Genomic DNA, 16,651 nt, shown 5'->3' on the forward strand with positions numbered 1-16,651 from the left:
GAGATAAAGTTAATACTTTAAATGCTTTGATATACATGATTTGTTTTAGGGTTGCTTGGGAGGCAGGAGGGAGAGGGGAATTGGGGGAAGGGGGTAAAGGTAGGAAACATAGTAAGATTTTTAAGCATGTGTTTAAAGTACTCATACATGACCAGAGAGGTTAGTGTAACAAATATAGAAGCAGCAGCAGCTGTTGTTTGGACCAGGAGACCGGGCTGTAGGATGCATTATGAACAGGATTTTTTAGTTGGGTATGGTTTGACTGGAGAGCTGGATTTCAATGCGACCTGTGGTGACATGGTTATGAACGGTGGTAGGCGCAGCAGCTAGGACTATTTTGAGAAGTAGCTTTTTGGGCAGTTGAAACGGTGTATTGTTTAGGTATAAGTTGTTATATTATTGAGGAGCTATTGTTGTTTTATTTTTATTTTATTATAATACTGAGAAGCAGGCTCATCCTTGCCTTGTATGCAGCCCACGATCAGTCCCCAATTACCGGCTTTATTCCCCAAGGCTTCTTGGGAGGCTTTTTTTAAACTCAGTGCAGGCACAGGTTATATTACATATATTACGTTTATTACAGTCCCCTTCTCTAATCTTCCTTATGTTTGACCAGACCACCACAACACACTGTCCATTGTACTTATACCCTCATTTCATTCATTTTTGCCATTGTTTTTTTAATTTTCTTATGGTGGTTTTTTTTTTTTTTTTAAATAAAATTTAATGAGTCTCCCTCCTGTAGAGGGCATCATTGATGTGCCCCAGAGCCAGTCAGTAAGTCTCCCTCCCATAGAGGGTATCATTGGTGCACTCTGGGGCATGCCAGCGAGTCCCCCTCCTGTAGAGGGAATTGTTGATGCATTCTGTGGCAACTCATAGGACATTTTATTCCAGCTTCCTGAAACCCACCTAAGCGGCACTTCAGGGGAGACTGACTGAGCACACGCTTGTATTCAGTCTACTGCAGCACACATTCTGGTGCTCAGTACCTGGCGATGCAGCCTTCTCCTACAGTGATCCCTGCACTCCAAAACCTGGCAATGCAGCCTTCACTTCCAGCAATCCCTGCACCCCAAAAACTTGGCCACAAACACATTTCCGTTCAGTCCTCTTGTTTGTGCGTCCTAGATGTGGTCCGTATTAAAAAAGGGGTGTGAAGGGGTGTCTCGGGGAGTCCCAACCAAGGTGTGCACTAGAGGTGGTAAGTAAAAGGGTACTCACCTCTATCCCTGGTTGTGAGAAACTCTCTGAGGATTCCTGATCACACCCTGCTCGCTGCGACAAAACCATTAGGCAAAAAGATTCTTTTTCCCAAGAATTAGGCAGGCACAGACCATACTTAAGGGGATTTATTCATGGTACCGGGAAGACTGATAAACGGTTTCAAAACTGTAGTGCTACAATAACCAATTTTATACCTTTCTTTTATTACTTTATTTGCATTTATTTGTATATACAAAAACAAACATTGTTACAAGTCAAAAAATAACTCTAAACAAAAATAAAAACAGTACATACATATAAAGGTCATCCTAATTACATCAAGTATTTATGGCTATCTTGCGGGGAGAAGAAGCGGGGTGAGGGGGTAGGGATAAGTGTTTACAGATATTCGGTGGGCTGTAAAGGGAGGGTTTGTTCTGTTCTAAAAGCTAACTTACTAAGCAAACATTTAACCATATAAGTTTATTAAGTGTTTACAGTTGTCAGTGTCCTTAGGCTACTAAAGCATTCCTGCTTAATCTGCGGTTTCTGTTTTAGCTGCTAGCTAAATCTTAACTTTTGCCTAACACTATCCATATTAAGAAAAATAGACAAACTGAAATGCTGTGCCAGTGAAATCCGTTGGAGTTTTGCCATTGTCTTAAATGGAGTCAGAATTCCACACCTCATCTTTGAGAGTAAGAAACATAACTGTTTCTATGCTTTGTGCAAAATGGAAAGATGACTGATGAAAAGACTTCAAACTGGTGCATACCCTTAGGTTATAAAAAGTATGATCTTTGTCTGAATCTGCAGGCTAAGTTCTTGGTTTTGGATTTTTTTTTTTCCCCCAAATCTTCATTTGTTCTGGTGTTTTTCTGTTTGATGAACTCCCTAGAGGGTTTACAAAGTGTTAAATATGAAGTTATTTTGAAGCATAAATCAGTATAATATGAGGTTTTGTTAGTACTAATTATAAATCACCGAAGCGAAAATCTTAATGTAATAAAAGGACAAGTCAGACACAAAGGTGTGGCACCTTACAACTGGATATAAGGTAGGACCTGAATCCGCCTTTCCATTAGAAAGCATTGAAAATTATAATATTACAAAGTTTTTCTAATTTAAATTCTATAATTGACAAATGTTCATGGCAAAAATACTAAAACAGTGACAAGTAGTTCTAGAAGTGTCTGAATATTTTACATATATTTTCACATAAAAAACTAGAACATTATTAAGGTTGCAAAGTCAAGAACTTAAAAGTTAGGAAATCCCAGAATTAAGGATGCCTGTGCAACCTTAATTCAGTTCCTTTGTGCCGATGTATTAGGATACCATTTTTCTATTATCATATACTGTTTTTTTCACAGGACCCCAGCCTCATTCGGTGCACACTTAATGAGCAGTTCAATATTTTGTTTCCCCATTTTGCAATGTGGGGTCCCATGCCTGATTTACTGCACACTATTCAAACCTGGCTCTGAAGATAGATTTATTAATTTCCTCATGGGCTATTCTGTGGTGCTCATCACTATATAGTATCTGGTTGCTTCATAAACATTAATTTATTTTCACAACATCCATTTGTGTGTTGAGAGGGTATTATCATCCCCATTTTACAGATAGGGAGCTGAGGCTCAAAGAGAGAGGTCAAATACCAACTAATTTTGGGTGCCCAACATGAGACACTTGGATGTGATTTTTCAAAGTATGTAGCATTTAATATATTCAAACCTTGGCTCCCATTGACTTTAACTGCAGCTGCTAGCACTCAGCACTTCTGCAAATCAGATCACAGGGTCTGGAATCAGACACCCAGAAAATAAGGAATATATAAGAAACTTTTCACAAGAGGTCAGTAACTTGACTAGCATTACACAGGGAGTCTGTGGCAGGGATGAAATTTAGATTTCCAGGGCAGGATTCAATTGCCTCCCCAGTGAGACAATCCTTTCTCTTCCTGTACACATCTTCTGCAGTCTGAATAATAGGCCTTGCTACCAGCTCTGCCTATAGTACATGTGTGTCTTCTCACATAATTTTTCTAATATATTAAAGATAATCACAAGTGACTCATGAAAGGAAAATAAACCCACTTCTTTGCTTTCTGATAGTTTAGCTTTTCTTCCAACTGTTTCTTGAGTGTTTTTGTTATCACCTGTTAAACTCAAACAAGTCTCTAAATATTCTGAATAAAAATAATTTCCTCTTAACTGAGCAAAATCATTGAGTTCTCTTAGGAGGGAGCTGTTTTCTGCAATCCATATGGCGTATCAAAATTGTCAGCTAAAATTGCTTACTTGAAACCCTGAGATTTATTATTAAGCTCTGTATTCGACACTTCTGTTCTTAAACCAACACCAAATTAAACTTTTTTTAAATGTTTTATTTCTCTGCATGTAGCAAAAATCTTTCTTTTGGAGAGAGTGTATTTTTGGTAACTATAAAAGTTTAAACTACTTCCAGAACTATGTTTTGTGATACATGGTAATCACTCTGAGCAAGCGTTAAGAATATTACAAGTATTACTAGTACAATTCTTGTGTTATAAACGGTTCCCTTTGCACATAAGAAAGATGGATTCTCATTCTTGAACTTCTACAGTGGTCACAAGCACTCTGACATTCAACACCTAAAAGAGAGAGAGAAGGAAATTGCTGGAGAGAGACTAGCAAAGGTATTATATCTTTTTATATTATATTGTTTTGCTGGTTGTAAATGTTGCTGGTCATGTTTTGTTTTGTTTCCTATCAATGCAAAATTTATAATTCTCATGAATTCTAAAGGATACTCGGCCTGATTCTAATCTATCCTTGCTTTTACACTGGTTTAACTTGATTGAATTCAACAATAGTAATGATAATTTACAGCAGAATGAGACCCAGTGAGCCTGAGTCATCTTCACCGGGACATAGACTCCATGTGTACACTTACCGGGTATTGGCTGCTGCGATCGATGTAGCGGTGGCCGATTAGCGGGTCTAGTGAAGACCGGCTAAATCAACCACAGAGCGTTCTCCAGTCAACTCAGGTATTCCACCGGAATTAGAGGAGTAAAGTAAGTCGATGGGAGAGCATTGTGCATAGATCGTGGCAGTGTCGATCCCCAGTAAGTGTAGACATGGTCTCCATGTCCCAGTGAAGATGAATCAAGCTCACTGGGTCTCATTCACCTCTCTTACTCTGCTGTAAATCATCATTACTAGGGCCCTACCAAATTCACAGTCCATTTTGGTCAGTTTCACGGTCATAGGATTTTAAAAATCATTAATTTCATTATTGCAGCTATTTAAATCTGAAATTTCACGGTGTTGTAATTGTAGGGATCCTGAACCAAAAAGGAGCTGTGATAAGTGGGGGTTGCAAGGTTACTGTGGGGCGGGAGGGTTGTGGTACTGCTAGCCTTACTTCTGCACTGCTGCTGGTGGCAGCGCTGCATTCAGAGCTGAGCGACTGGAGAGCGGTGGCTGCTGGCTGGGAGCCCAGCTCTGAAGGCAGAGCCACCACCAGCAGCAACACAGAAGTAAGGGTGGCATGGTATGGTATTGCCACCCTTACTTCTATGCTGATGCTGGCAGGGTGCTGCCTTCATAGCTGGGCTCCTGGCCAACAGCCGTCGCTCTCTGGCCACCCAGCTCTGAAAGCAGCGCAGAAGTAAGGGTGGCAATAACATGACCCCCCTGCAACTCTCTTTTGGGTCAGAACCCCCAGTTTGAGAATCGCTGGTCTCCCCCTGTGAAATCTGTACAGTTAGGGTAAAAGCACACAAAAGACCAGATTTCACGGGCGGGGGAGACCAGATTTCATGGTTCTTGATGTGTTTTTCACGGCCGTGAATTTGGTAGGACCCTAATCATTACTGTTGTTGAATTCAATCATGTTAAACCAGTGTAAAAGCAATGATAGATTTGAATCAGGCCCAGTATCCTTTAGAATTCACTAGAATTATAAATTTTGCATCGATATAAAACAGAACAAAAGATGTAGCTGGAGTAGCATAATTTAGGTTGACTTGCACCGTAGTGGAGACAAGACCGGAGTTGCAGCTTGTACCACTTTCCTCTCCTGAGGTTTCTGCCCAAAGAAAGCAATATTTAAGTTACAGTGGAGACTGCTCATGGCATCTGCTGAATGAGCCCTGGCTATGCACTTCCCAGACAGTGCAGCCCAGTCTTACAGCTGCACTGGCTGGTTGTGGGTCATCCAGTGGAGGGATTATGTTTACATAACAAGGTCACCATACCTCTTAGTAGTCAGCGATGAATGTTGGTAATATTAGCCACAGTAGTGTTACAGGATTATTTCAGTGTCAGAAAAGACTAAGAAGCTTGCAGTTAAATAATCAATTGTATATATATGCTGTTATAACTTCTAAATTTTACTGGTGTAACACTTCCTATTTTAAACCTTTTCAGGATAAAGCGATGGAAGAAATACTGAAAATTAGATCAGAGTAAGTTAAATATTTTTCATAACCCTGAAAACTGGATCACAAAAGCTGTTTTAAATACTGAAAATAATTTACTTATATCTTAAAAGACATTATTTTCCAACTAACATTGAAGATCTGAACAAGAAAACTTAAAACCAGAAATCCTGTTTACCTTTTAAAATAAACATTCAGTTCTTAGCATTTTTCATCAGTAGGTGGTAGTAGTAGTTTCTACATTTAATACAAAAAGCTACTGTCTAGGTAAAGTGCTCTGAAATATGCTGAAACTGCATGAGGTTCTCTGAGTATGTGTCCTTGTGGATTCCACTGTAAGGCATGCATGCACATCAAGCATGTGAGTTCAGAATCTCTTGCATAGCCATGTCGGTTGGGACCATGGCATGTATCCTGTTTCCTTGTGGTTCCCATGCAGGGGTATAAAGGGCAGAGTGGCCTCGACACTCCCTCAGTTCCCTTACCCACCTGTGGCAGCAAGGTGAAATCCCAACTGTGTCCAATCTGCTCAGGCTTTGTCTAAGCTCCAAACTTTTGAAAAGTATTTTTTAAGTTCTTCCTTTTAGTTGAATGTTCCAAAAAACAAAACAAAAATGGAAGAGATGACAAGGGAAACACACATATCCCATCCCTCCCCATGCACCAGGGCAAAGTTGTACAGCTATTTAAATGGTGGACTCGAAGCCCTCTGTGCAGTGGCCTGATGCCCATATATATGGGTATAGCAGGTGTTTTTTCTTCCCCAGGGAAGCTCACCTCCGTAAAATATGCTCCATCTGCTGCTGCATCTCCTCCCACACATGGAAATCCAGGGATGTGAAGCTCAAATAGCATCTCTTGGAGCAATCCATGAAGATCCCCTAGGTCTGAGGCTAAGAAAGTGGAGAGACTTCTGCCTCCCCTTGACACTGAGCCCCCTTCTGGCACTGATCCGGCACGGGCTGATGATCCATTCCTTCCTAGGTTTGCTTTGAGGATCCACTCTCTCCTTTTTATCCACCACCATCTTCACTGCAACTGTGTCAGATGGCACTGTTGTTCCCAGAGGAGGAGTTCTCCCTCTTTCCAGGCCTCTCGTTTCCTGACTCCACCAGAGAGACTGTAACAATGCCCTAGGATATGCCCTAAGAACACTTAGTCCTGTGGGCCCCTATAAGACTGGTAGTAGATAGGCCACCCACAATCTGCCACTGTGACCCTTCTGGTCATAGTGGGATCCGCCATCCCACCAGTTCTGCAGTCATAGCCTATCACGTATCTTCATGAGGAGAATATCTTGATCCCCCTCAGCATAACTATAGCAACGGCCTCCTCACCAGAATCAGAGGAGCAACCAGGAAATCTGACAGGACAGGCCTGGGAAACGCTCCAGATTCCTTCCCTGCCCAAAAAACCACGGGCTACTGTGTGCCTCGCCAATCCCACTAATCGCCAGGGTGATTGCCAAAGCCAGACGAGATCGAGCCAAACCCATACTCATAGCTCTGTACATGCGGAGGCAGTTCTGGCTGATGGACTTCCTGCATGTCGGCACAGCTTCCAATCAGGGAAGGGAACAAGGGACAAATATTCCATCCAGACGTGGTGACTGTACAGCTGATTGGCTGAGTACCTTGGAAAACGACTGCTTTTCACATGTTCAGGAGATCCTAGCGTGAAACAGTCCACAAGGAAGACTTACTCCTTCAAGTGGAAGAGGTTTTCTATATGTATGACACATCACCTAGTGTCAAAGCAGACCTCAGCATGTAAAATTCTGGATTATTTACTGCATTGAAAACATTCCAGACTATCCTTCAATTTGATCATCTGGTGCAATATCAGTTTATCAGCTTCTGATGTAGTCACTTTCCTATTAAAGGTATTGACGTTTTTTAAGGGCCTTATTCATGCTTATTCCACCAGTAACAGACTCAGCCCAGCATGAAACCTCAGGGCCTCCTAAAGCTGATGGGGCCGCCCTTTGAGCCCTCTCACCATCTGACCCTTAAAATAGTCTTTCTGATTGCTATCATCTCAACCAGGAGAATGAGTGAGCTTCAGGTGCTCATGGCAGAACCTCCATAACCTCATTCCACAAGGACAGAGGAGTTCTGAGACCTCATGCAAAGCTAATCTCAATGTAGTGTCTGATTTTCATGTAAATCCTGCAATCTCTTTTCTTCCCTAAGTCACACCCAGGGAGAAGAAACTGAACACTTCAGACATATCTCATGCCCTTTAGTTACTACGCTGACTCGACTAAATCTTTTCCACTGTCCACATGCCTGTTTGTAGCAATAACTGGCCATTCTAAAAACCTGGCCATTTCATATCAATGACTACATGGATAACCATCACCTGTGTTACTTGTTGGCGAATAAACTGCCCTCTCTCTCCGTCAAGGCCCCCTCTACCAGAGCTCAGGCAAATTTCTCAGACTATTTCCAAACATGCTGACATCCAAAATCTGCTAGGCTGCTTATGTGGCGCAATCTGTTTACATTTGTAAAGCATTGTGCACTGTATTTGGCTACTAGGTCCAATGCCTCGTTGAAAAGAGCTATACACACCAATCTTTGTTTTGATGCAGCTAGCATTCCTCATTCTCAACATCCTGAAGAAGATACTGCTTGCCAGTCACCTTCAGTGGCATCCACACTGCCATATACTTGGAGAAGAAAATACAATTGCTTACCCTACAGTAACAGATTTTTCAGGATGTTGTAATCAGTGTGGATCCCACAACCCACCCTCCATTCCCACTTTCAAGGTCCTCAGCTAACATAGGTTTCAAATTGTGAGGGAAATGAGGGAGAGTCAAGGCTACTCTGCTCTTTATGCCATCACATAGACCCAACGGACACAACTCTCTGAAAAAGAATCTGATCTCACCTACATGGACACTTGCATACTTAGTGGCATACACACTGACTCCAACATCTCAAAGAACTACAGTTATGTTAGGGTAAGTAACTGTGGTTTTTCTGTTCATTTGTAAGACTTTTCAAAGCCAATTTGATTCAGAAAAGAGGGCCAGTCCTATGAAGAAGCATAAAATGTATGTGAGTAGCCCCACTGATCTTAATGGGATTGTGCATATGAGAAAGTGGTTGCAGCATGGGCATTAGATTTATTTTTTGAAAAAGCTTATCGCTTATTAGAGAGACTCCTGTTAAAATTAATATTTTATTTTAGTTTATTGCTTGAATTAAAACAATACATTAGATTTAAAACTGAAGAATTTTAAAAATCTAACTTTTCACCATTTATTTATTTATTTACTTTACTTTTGCCCTTCAGTCAGCTTGAATGATGAAAATAAACAATTTACTATGCATCCGGTGAAGTGGGTATTCACCCACGAAAGCTTATGCTCCAATGCATCTGTTAGTCTATAAGGTACCACAGGACTCTTTGCCGCTTTTACAGATCCAGACTAACACAGCTACCCCTCTGATAATTTACTATTTGAGTGCCATTAGATTGTCCTATGCCATATAAATATGGGGTGAGCCATATTTAGTCTCTGCTGCTAGAAATTCACCAGTATATGCTGCATATTGGGCAGACAGTAGTCAAGACTGGATGGATGGATTGGTCTTGAAATAGTGCTGATATAATCATTAGCTAATCCGTGTCACTTCAAATACTCATGCAATAACAGTGCTGCAATAGTTAGACGATGAACCCTGCAGGGGCATATTTTCCATGCAAATAAAACTTGTAAAAAATGGAAATGATTTTGAGTTTAGTCATTAATTATTAAAACCTGTCTTTAAAAACTAAATTTTGGACTGAACTACCAGACAGTTTCCCTTTTTAATTGTAAGCAGGAATTTTTTGTTATCCTCAAAATGTATTATTTTTCAAATAACTGTTTTCAAGTTTGCCTAAATATTCTTCAAAATCTGCTTTAACTGAGCAGAGCCCATGTGAACAAAGAAAGAGAGAGGTTCCAAGAGTTGGATCAGTGTCAAAGTAACACTGCTGGTGTGAGAAACCAATAGGGTTGCTTCATTGAATGCTCATATCTTAAGTCTTTAGTGCTAGAAATGAATATACCTTTAGAAAGATGGAAAATTAAGCTTTCCAGTAACGTCTATAGCATTTGTTCCTAGCCTTGATGGCATGTTAGATATTGCACATTACATTCACATCAGCATTCTGATTACCATCAAATTTCTCCCTGCGCGCGCACAAGCGCACACATACCACATGGAATCACTACTGTTCATCATCTAAAATCTTGCAAATGGTGTAAACCATTAATCTCCAGTTTTAGGAATTTGAGACTATTGGCTTCTCCTGTGATGTCAGAATTCAAATAGCGGGAATGGGAGCAAAGCGAAATTCTAAACAGAATAAGCTGATTTTAAACCATGCATCACCTCACGTTTTTGTCAGTATTTGCTGTTGAACATTATATAGTACTTCTAGTTTGTCTGTTTAGCTTGGTTTTATTTTCTCATGTGCCCATCACCACAGTAGTTTGATGCTGCTTAGAGTTTAAATATTAAAGTCAGTATTTGTATCACTTCTGTGGTTTCTTCTTCCAGCAAAGCCCCATGCAGCCTGCTGTCATCAGCAATTCCTTTTTTACATTCAAGAAGAGTGTCAGTGGGCCAAAAGAATTAAAGGTGACTGGCAAAGAATTTTTTTAAAATGGGTTGGGGTGGTTTTTTTAACCAGTCAGACAAAAATTCTCGTCTCCCCAATGCTCAGCTGACTGCTTTGAATCTTATCTCTTGTAGTGTCATATTTTACTAGTGCTCTGGTCTCCAAAGAGTTTTTTCTAGAGTAGAAAAGACCTGAATTACTAATGTAAAAAGCAAGGTGGGATGGGAGGAATCACTTTTTCCAACAAACCTTTCAGGCCATTTTTATTGCAACATAAAAAAGCAATAAGACTATGAGGCCTATTTTTTTCCAGCTTTGCAAGTTCTCTTTTAAGTGGCAAAAATATCAGACAAAAAATATATGGTCTATTGTTGTCTCTTCTCACCTTTAGGCCTTTTGTTGCTCCTCTTGAATGTGGAAACAGGACCTGCTTTTTGCAGCAGCGCTGGTACTTAGTCTCTCAAACTTCTGGGGAGGAAAAATGGAAGTAAAACATGAATAGGTTCACAAGTGTATATTCATTAACAGTGGAAATACTGGTAACGCATATGTTTTAAGATCTTACACTTCACAACCTGCCAGGGCTAGAAACATTTTAGCAGAGCAAAATGTTTCCTGAGCACTGCTCCTGGTCTTGTGATCGAGAAAAAGAATGTTCAAAGCATCACTATGAGCAGTGCAGGCTGAATTACTTGTGGGCGAAAATTCTATATGTAAAGAGATATTCACCATTAAGTAATCAAATATAGTAGTAATATAATCTTCATATAAGAGAATCTGAGTTCACCTTCTGAGTGCTGAATTTTTGTGGGTGAAGTGCACTCTAGGAAGTTCTTGTAGGCTAGGATTCCATTTCCAATTTCATTAGCTTAGTTGAGAGAGTTGGAAATTTAAGCTTGAAATGGAACACTTCTACCCAGCATTGAATCCCAAGTGAAGGGCACTAGCTAGGGTATGTCTACACTGCAAATAGACACCACAGCTGGCTCATGATGCTGACTCAGGCTTCCAGGGCTCAGGCTAAGGGGCTGTTTAATTGCTGTGTAGATGTTCAGGCTCAGGCTGCAGTCCGAGCTCTGGGGCCCTCCCACCTTGCAGGGTCCTAGAGTGTGCTCTCCAGCCCAAGTCTGAATAGCTCCGCCACAATTAAACAGACTCTTAGTGCAAGCCCAAGTCAGCTGGAACAGCCCAGCCACATCTTTTTTATTGCAATGTAGACATACCCTTAAAAGATTGGGCAATTGAAGATGGTGGTTATGTACCAATGTTAAACAGTGCCTATTAACAGATACCAGGGCACGTATGCCAAAAGGACCTTTTAATAACAGAGTGCGATGGGATATAGAGGAGTGATGTGAATGCATTAACATGGTTAATTTGAAGTGTTTTGTAATACTTTTATATCTGTAGATTAGCAGAGACCAAAAATGCCCTTAAGAGTACAGAGAGTGCCTATCTTGAAATGACCATGGAAATAGAACGAACAAGAGCTTTGGAGTCAAAAACATTCCAGGAAAAAGAAGAAATGAGATCAAAACTGGAAGAAACCTGTGAAGAGAGAGACAAAATTGAAAAGGTAATAAACAACATGTGTGACTTCCTTTCACTAATTGTATCCACTAGAACCTCACAGATTGGGAGACAAACCCATGATAAGTAGTCAATATTGTGAATTAACCAGAAAACAGTAAAGGAATCAAGGACTGCCTCCCAAAATGTAGCTTTTTATTTTATAGATTATTTTTATTTCAACTGTATTTCGTAGTGTAGTAATCAAATGCCAAGGGGAGCTCTATGCAGAGATGTGATCTGAAATGCAGATCAGCCAACTGTACTTTTCCACGAGAGAAATCTAGTCTAGTAGCCAATGAGAGTGAGGAACAAGTAGGTGTCAAGTGGTAGATGGACCCACAGGTATGTTATATGCTACAACAAACTTAAATACAGTAGAACCTCAGAGTAATGAGCACCAGCATTACAAACTGACCAGTCAACCACATGCCTCATTTGGAACCGCAATCAGACAGCAGCAGGCAAAGAAAAAGTAAATACTGTACAGTACTGTGTTAAACAAACTACTAAAAAAAAGGGGGGAAAGCAGTGTTTTTCTTCTGCATAGTAAAGTGTCAAAGCTGTATTAAGTCGATGTTCAGTTGTAAACTTTTGAAAGAACCATGTTTTGTTCAGAGTTATGAACAACCTCCATTCCTGAGGTGTACTTACGAACACTGAACTCTGAGGTTCTACTGTAGCAGTATTGCCAATTTCAAAAGAAACCGCTTTCTTAAAATCTGAACACGTCAAAAAAAGACAGAGTTGTATTTAATTTGTTATTTAATTACAGGAGATGGACTTGCTAAGGAAGCAAGTAGAGTTTCTCGCTGTGGAGAACGGGAAGTTAGTAGGTCACCAAAACCTAAACCAGAAGATTCAGTACCTTGTGAAACTGAAGAAAGATTATGCCAAACTTACTGAGGTATGTGTCCCAGAGATTAGAATACAGATTAAATAAATGATCTGTGGTAGAACAGAAAGCAAAAGTTTGATCAGGAGACTAGAATTCTCATTCCTCTATTTAAATATACCTGGCATCCCACAATTCCATGCAACAATGTTTGATTCATAGCTAGTCAGTTTCATCATCAATGTCAGTATTGTTCCATTTTCTTAATTACTCCTGTAGTTATAAGACACTAAAGAAGCTGTACAGCTTGCAGAAATTAGTTGTTAATGTCATCACATTTAGGTGACTTTTCTTTTTACAACTTAGAATAAGTATAATCTCTTGAGACAGGCTTTCTTCTAATTCTGAGTACCATATTTCTCTCTCTTTACAGGAGGTTGAAAAACTGCGTGTTGAAAATGTCTTTTTGAAGGAAATTAAAAAAGCTGAACCATGTCAAGAATCTTGATCAGCCACAACAACAAATAAACTTGCAAAATTGTTCATTTAAAAATGTTGATAGACTTTAAAGAGAGAGTTCTAAAAGTAAAGCTTCTCCTTCATCACTATTAACTTGAGCCCTTCATCAGATGTACTCAGGATAATGTTATTTCAGTCTGTGTAATGTGCCAGGTGGTGGTTTTTAGTGAAACAGTCTGCTTCAGCTTATCTGGCAGATTTTCTAACCCCCACCTTTTGAAGTTGTTCTACAGCTTTATCCATAGGTGCTGCAGGACTTTCCTTGCAACTTTGTACTTGTACAGGAAAAGTGACTAGTTTTCATTGGAACATTCTCTATTTCTTGTTTCCTTTTGTACTTTAATTCAGATCAATGCTTTTCCTTTTTTTTTTTTAATGCTAGGAGTTTTTCATATTACCTCAGTTTATAGAAAGGTATTTTGTACAAATTCAACCAGTATCTAAACTTCTGCCTGTTGTTTTTATGGATGTCTAAATGTTGATACTAGAATGATGAAATTCCCTTGTCAAGTTGTGAAATGATTCATATTTCTTTATTGCTCAAAAATACATGTTTTTTATTAAGGATTTTTTTTCAATAAAGCAAGAATGTCACTTTAATAATAAATTGATTTGTAAATAGTACTATGAATATTTGGAATCTTGTGGCATAATTGCTTGCTTTCCCTTGTTCCACTCTTTCTGGAATTCAAGTGCTCTCAAAACAAACTTTTTTTTCACTGAATAAGCTTCAAACAGGGACTACTGTAGTGATAAGAAACCATTCTGCACGAGTATTGTTGAGAATAACCTCACTGGCTAACTTGTTTGAGCACTGTATAACTGAAAAATCTATCAAACAGAAGTCCATCCCCTGTCAAGAGTTTTAAATGTATGCAACATCTTGTAAGAATATATTAGAACCTCATTAGTTGCCCTAAAGACTTGGAGATGGATTGCAAATGACTGGAATATTCAAAATAGGGGGGGAAAGTATTGATAATGCATTACAATATTAATTGGACAAATGTGTTAATTGAGTTTTATCTATTTGATAGTGTCAGTAAATATTTTGTATTGTTTTGTATAAGTAATTAAGTCTTAATAATGCAATTCCTTATTACAGCACTTCACTATTGCTGAGAAGAAGGGAAGAGACCATTTTTGTGTGAACTATAGGGTATGAAGTTTAGTGAGGTTCTACTGTAATTAACTAGGGGCTAAAATGACAGTGATTTTTTGTCAGTTTAGCTATGAATTAAATATTTTAAATTCAGATATTAATATTCTGTATGAAAAGTAACCTAATATTCCAGAGTAGTTTCTATTTGAAGTTTTTCAGGATGAGGAGAGAAAAGGAAAATCAAATCTTTAAGATGGGCCTCTAGAAAACTGAGGGTGTTAACTTGCCCTATTTAGACTAAATCAGGAAATTCACTTCTTTCCAGAGATGAAGTCATTTTAGAGATGACCTCCACTCTTGCTCCCTTCATTCCTTATGGAGTTCTTTCTTTTCTGCAATAACTCTCCACCTTGATAGCAGTGAGGTATAGAGGTAGGTCAGACCCACTTGATAGCTTATCTGATATATTGCAAAATTTGTAATACTGTTAGGGAACAGCAAACAAGTTATGGCAGCTATGGTAATATAATTTGTACCCTTTTTTATGGAGTATGTTTATAATATATATAGTTCTTCTGGAATTGTCACTTTTTAAATAAAGATTTGTATATATAAATGATTTTATGTTTTTCCTATACTGTATGCTCTAACTTTTAGACTCATGCACACTTAGGGATAGATCCACAAAAGGACTTAGGTGCCTAAGTATAAAGTGAAGAACCTCAGAACCCTGACTCAGCTGCCACCTAACCTTGTAGGTATCTAAAGTCCTAGGGCCTAAGTTTCCACCGGTAAATTCGCCATGGTGCCTACATTTCTGATGGCAGGCTGCTGTGTGCATGCTTCAGTGCTGATGCCTAGCCCTTGTCCAAACCCCAGCAAGATTCACAAACTAGGCACCTATCTCACCGGCACAGCCCAACCTTAGAGTAGGTCTACTGGGTCAGGCCCCATACAAATTATATCCTATACTCCAGTGCTTAGCACACGCTGCCAGGATGTGGGAACCCAAGTTCAATCCTGATTCTGCCTGAGTTGGAACAGACACGTGGACCTCGCCATCTCATATGCCAGGTCAGTGCCCTAACCACTGGGCTAGAGTTATTCTTGCTTTCTGGTGAAATGAATATATAAGGAGAGCATGAGCATCATGATGTGTTTTTGTTTTTGTGAGAAATGGCTGACTTGGCTTAGCTACCTAACTCCAAGAGAAGATTCATGGCTGTGACTCCCTAGTGAAAATAAATGCCTAAAGCCCAGATTTTTAAAGATAGGTGGGATTTTCAAAAGCACATAGGCATCTAATACCCATTGATTTCACCCTAAATCAGTGGTCCCCAAACTTCGGGGTGCCCCCCAGGGGGGACCAGAAGAATGTTTGGGGGGCTAGGGCCAGCCCCCACAGGGTGGAGAGAAAGCACCACCCAGCTCTGCTCCAGCCCCACCCCCAGCCACAGCTCCACTTCCAGCCCCACCCCTAGCTGTGGCCTCAGCCCCTGGTTCCCAGCCTGGCCATAGCTCTGCAGCCAGCCGTGGCCCTGGCTCCAACCGCAGCCCCATCCCTGACCGTGGCTCCTGGGGCGCGTGGACAGCAGTAGGGGGGGGGGGGGCATGACGTAAAAAGTTTGGGGACCGCTGCCCTAGATGCTTTTGAAAATTCCACTAGGCACCTAAATATCTTTTATTTTTTATTTTTTTTTTAAATCTGGCCCTAAATTCCTTGAGGTGCAGGTCTTATCTCACATCCTTCTTGGCATTTCCCATTTACTAGTTTAGGCAGCTCCCTGCTCAGTGCTGCCTTTTTGTGTATCCCATTCCTAGGTGAATAACTCTCCACATACATTGTATAGGGAGCCTGGCTGCCTAACCCAGGACTGAGGATTCCACTGAATGGCAGGACACCAAAAGTTAGGTGTTGTATAGGAAGCCTAATTCCCCTTTGTGGATCTAGCCCTTTGACCCTATTTTATAATGGAATTCATAGAAGGAAGTTGCAATCTGCACAAAATAATGGGTCCAGTGGGATTTCTCTTCCTCCTAAATAGCCAAAAAAGTGTGACTGGCGGTATCATTTTTATGATCCAAATTCACTAAAGTCCCCTCCTGCCGCTTTCCTGCCAAAAGCAAATTCCTGTTTCTTCTACTTGTCACCATCAGTTTTTCTGAGGAGGGTTTATATGGTCAGTTAGGGTTATAGCTGTGCAGCTAATTGATTGGATTACTGGGTATTTAGCTCGCCATGTGCTTTCCCCATGGCAGTGACTTAAGCCAAATTTTTGGAGTGGGTTTACCCTCACACCCCATCATTGATGCGTCTGTCATGACCGGCAGACATTCTGGCTTCATCAGTCCTTTCAAGCTCCCCAAAGGT

General features: G+C 40.2%; 1 protein-coding gene across 1 annotated transcript; it reads left to right on the plus strand.

Annotated features, from left to right (window-relative positions):
- The first annotated feature begins 3,731 nt into the window (after nt 1-3,731).
- Nucleotides 3,732-14,862, plus strand: KIF15 (kinesin family member 15). The gene is made up of 5 exons (XM_084620923.1): nt 3,732-3,886; nt 5,625-5,662; nt 11,666-11,831; nt 12,600-12,731; nt 13,093-14,862. Exons 2-5 carry the CDS (start codon nt 5,634-5,636, stop codon nt 13,165-13,167), a joined length of 402 nt encoding a protein of 133 aa, XP_084477049.1. The 5' UTR covers nt 3,732-3,886; nt 5,625-5,633; the 3' UTR covers nt 13,168-14,862.
- The last annotated feature ends 1,789 nt before the right edge of the window (nt 14,863-16,651 follow it).

The sequence above is a fragment of the Lepidochelys olivacea genome (genome assembly GCF_965140295.1).
Source record: "Lepidochelys olivacea isolate rLepOli2 genome assembly, chromosome: 2".
Taxonomy (NCBI): domain Eukaryota; kingdom Metazoa; phylum Chordata; order Testudines; family Cheloniidae; genus Lepidochelys; species Lepidochelys olivacea.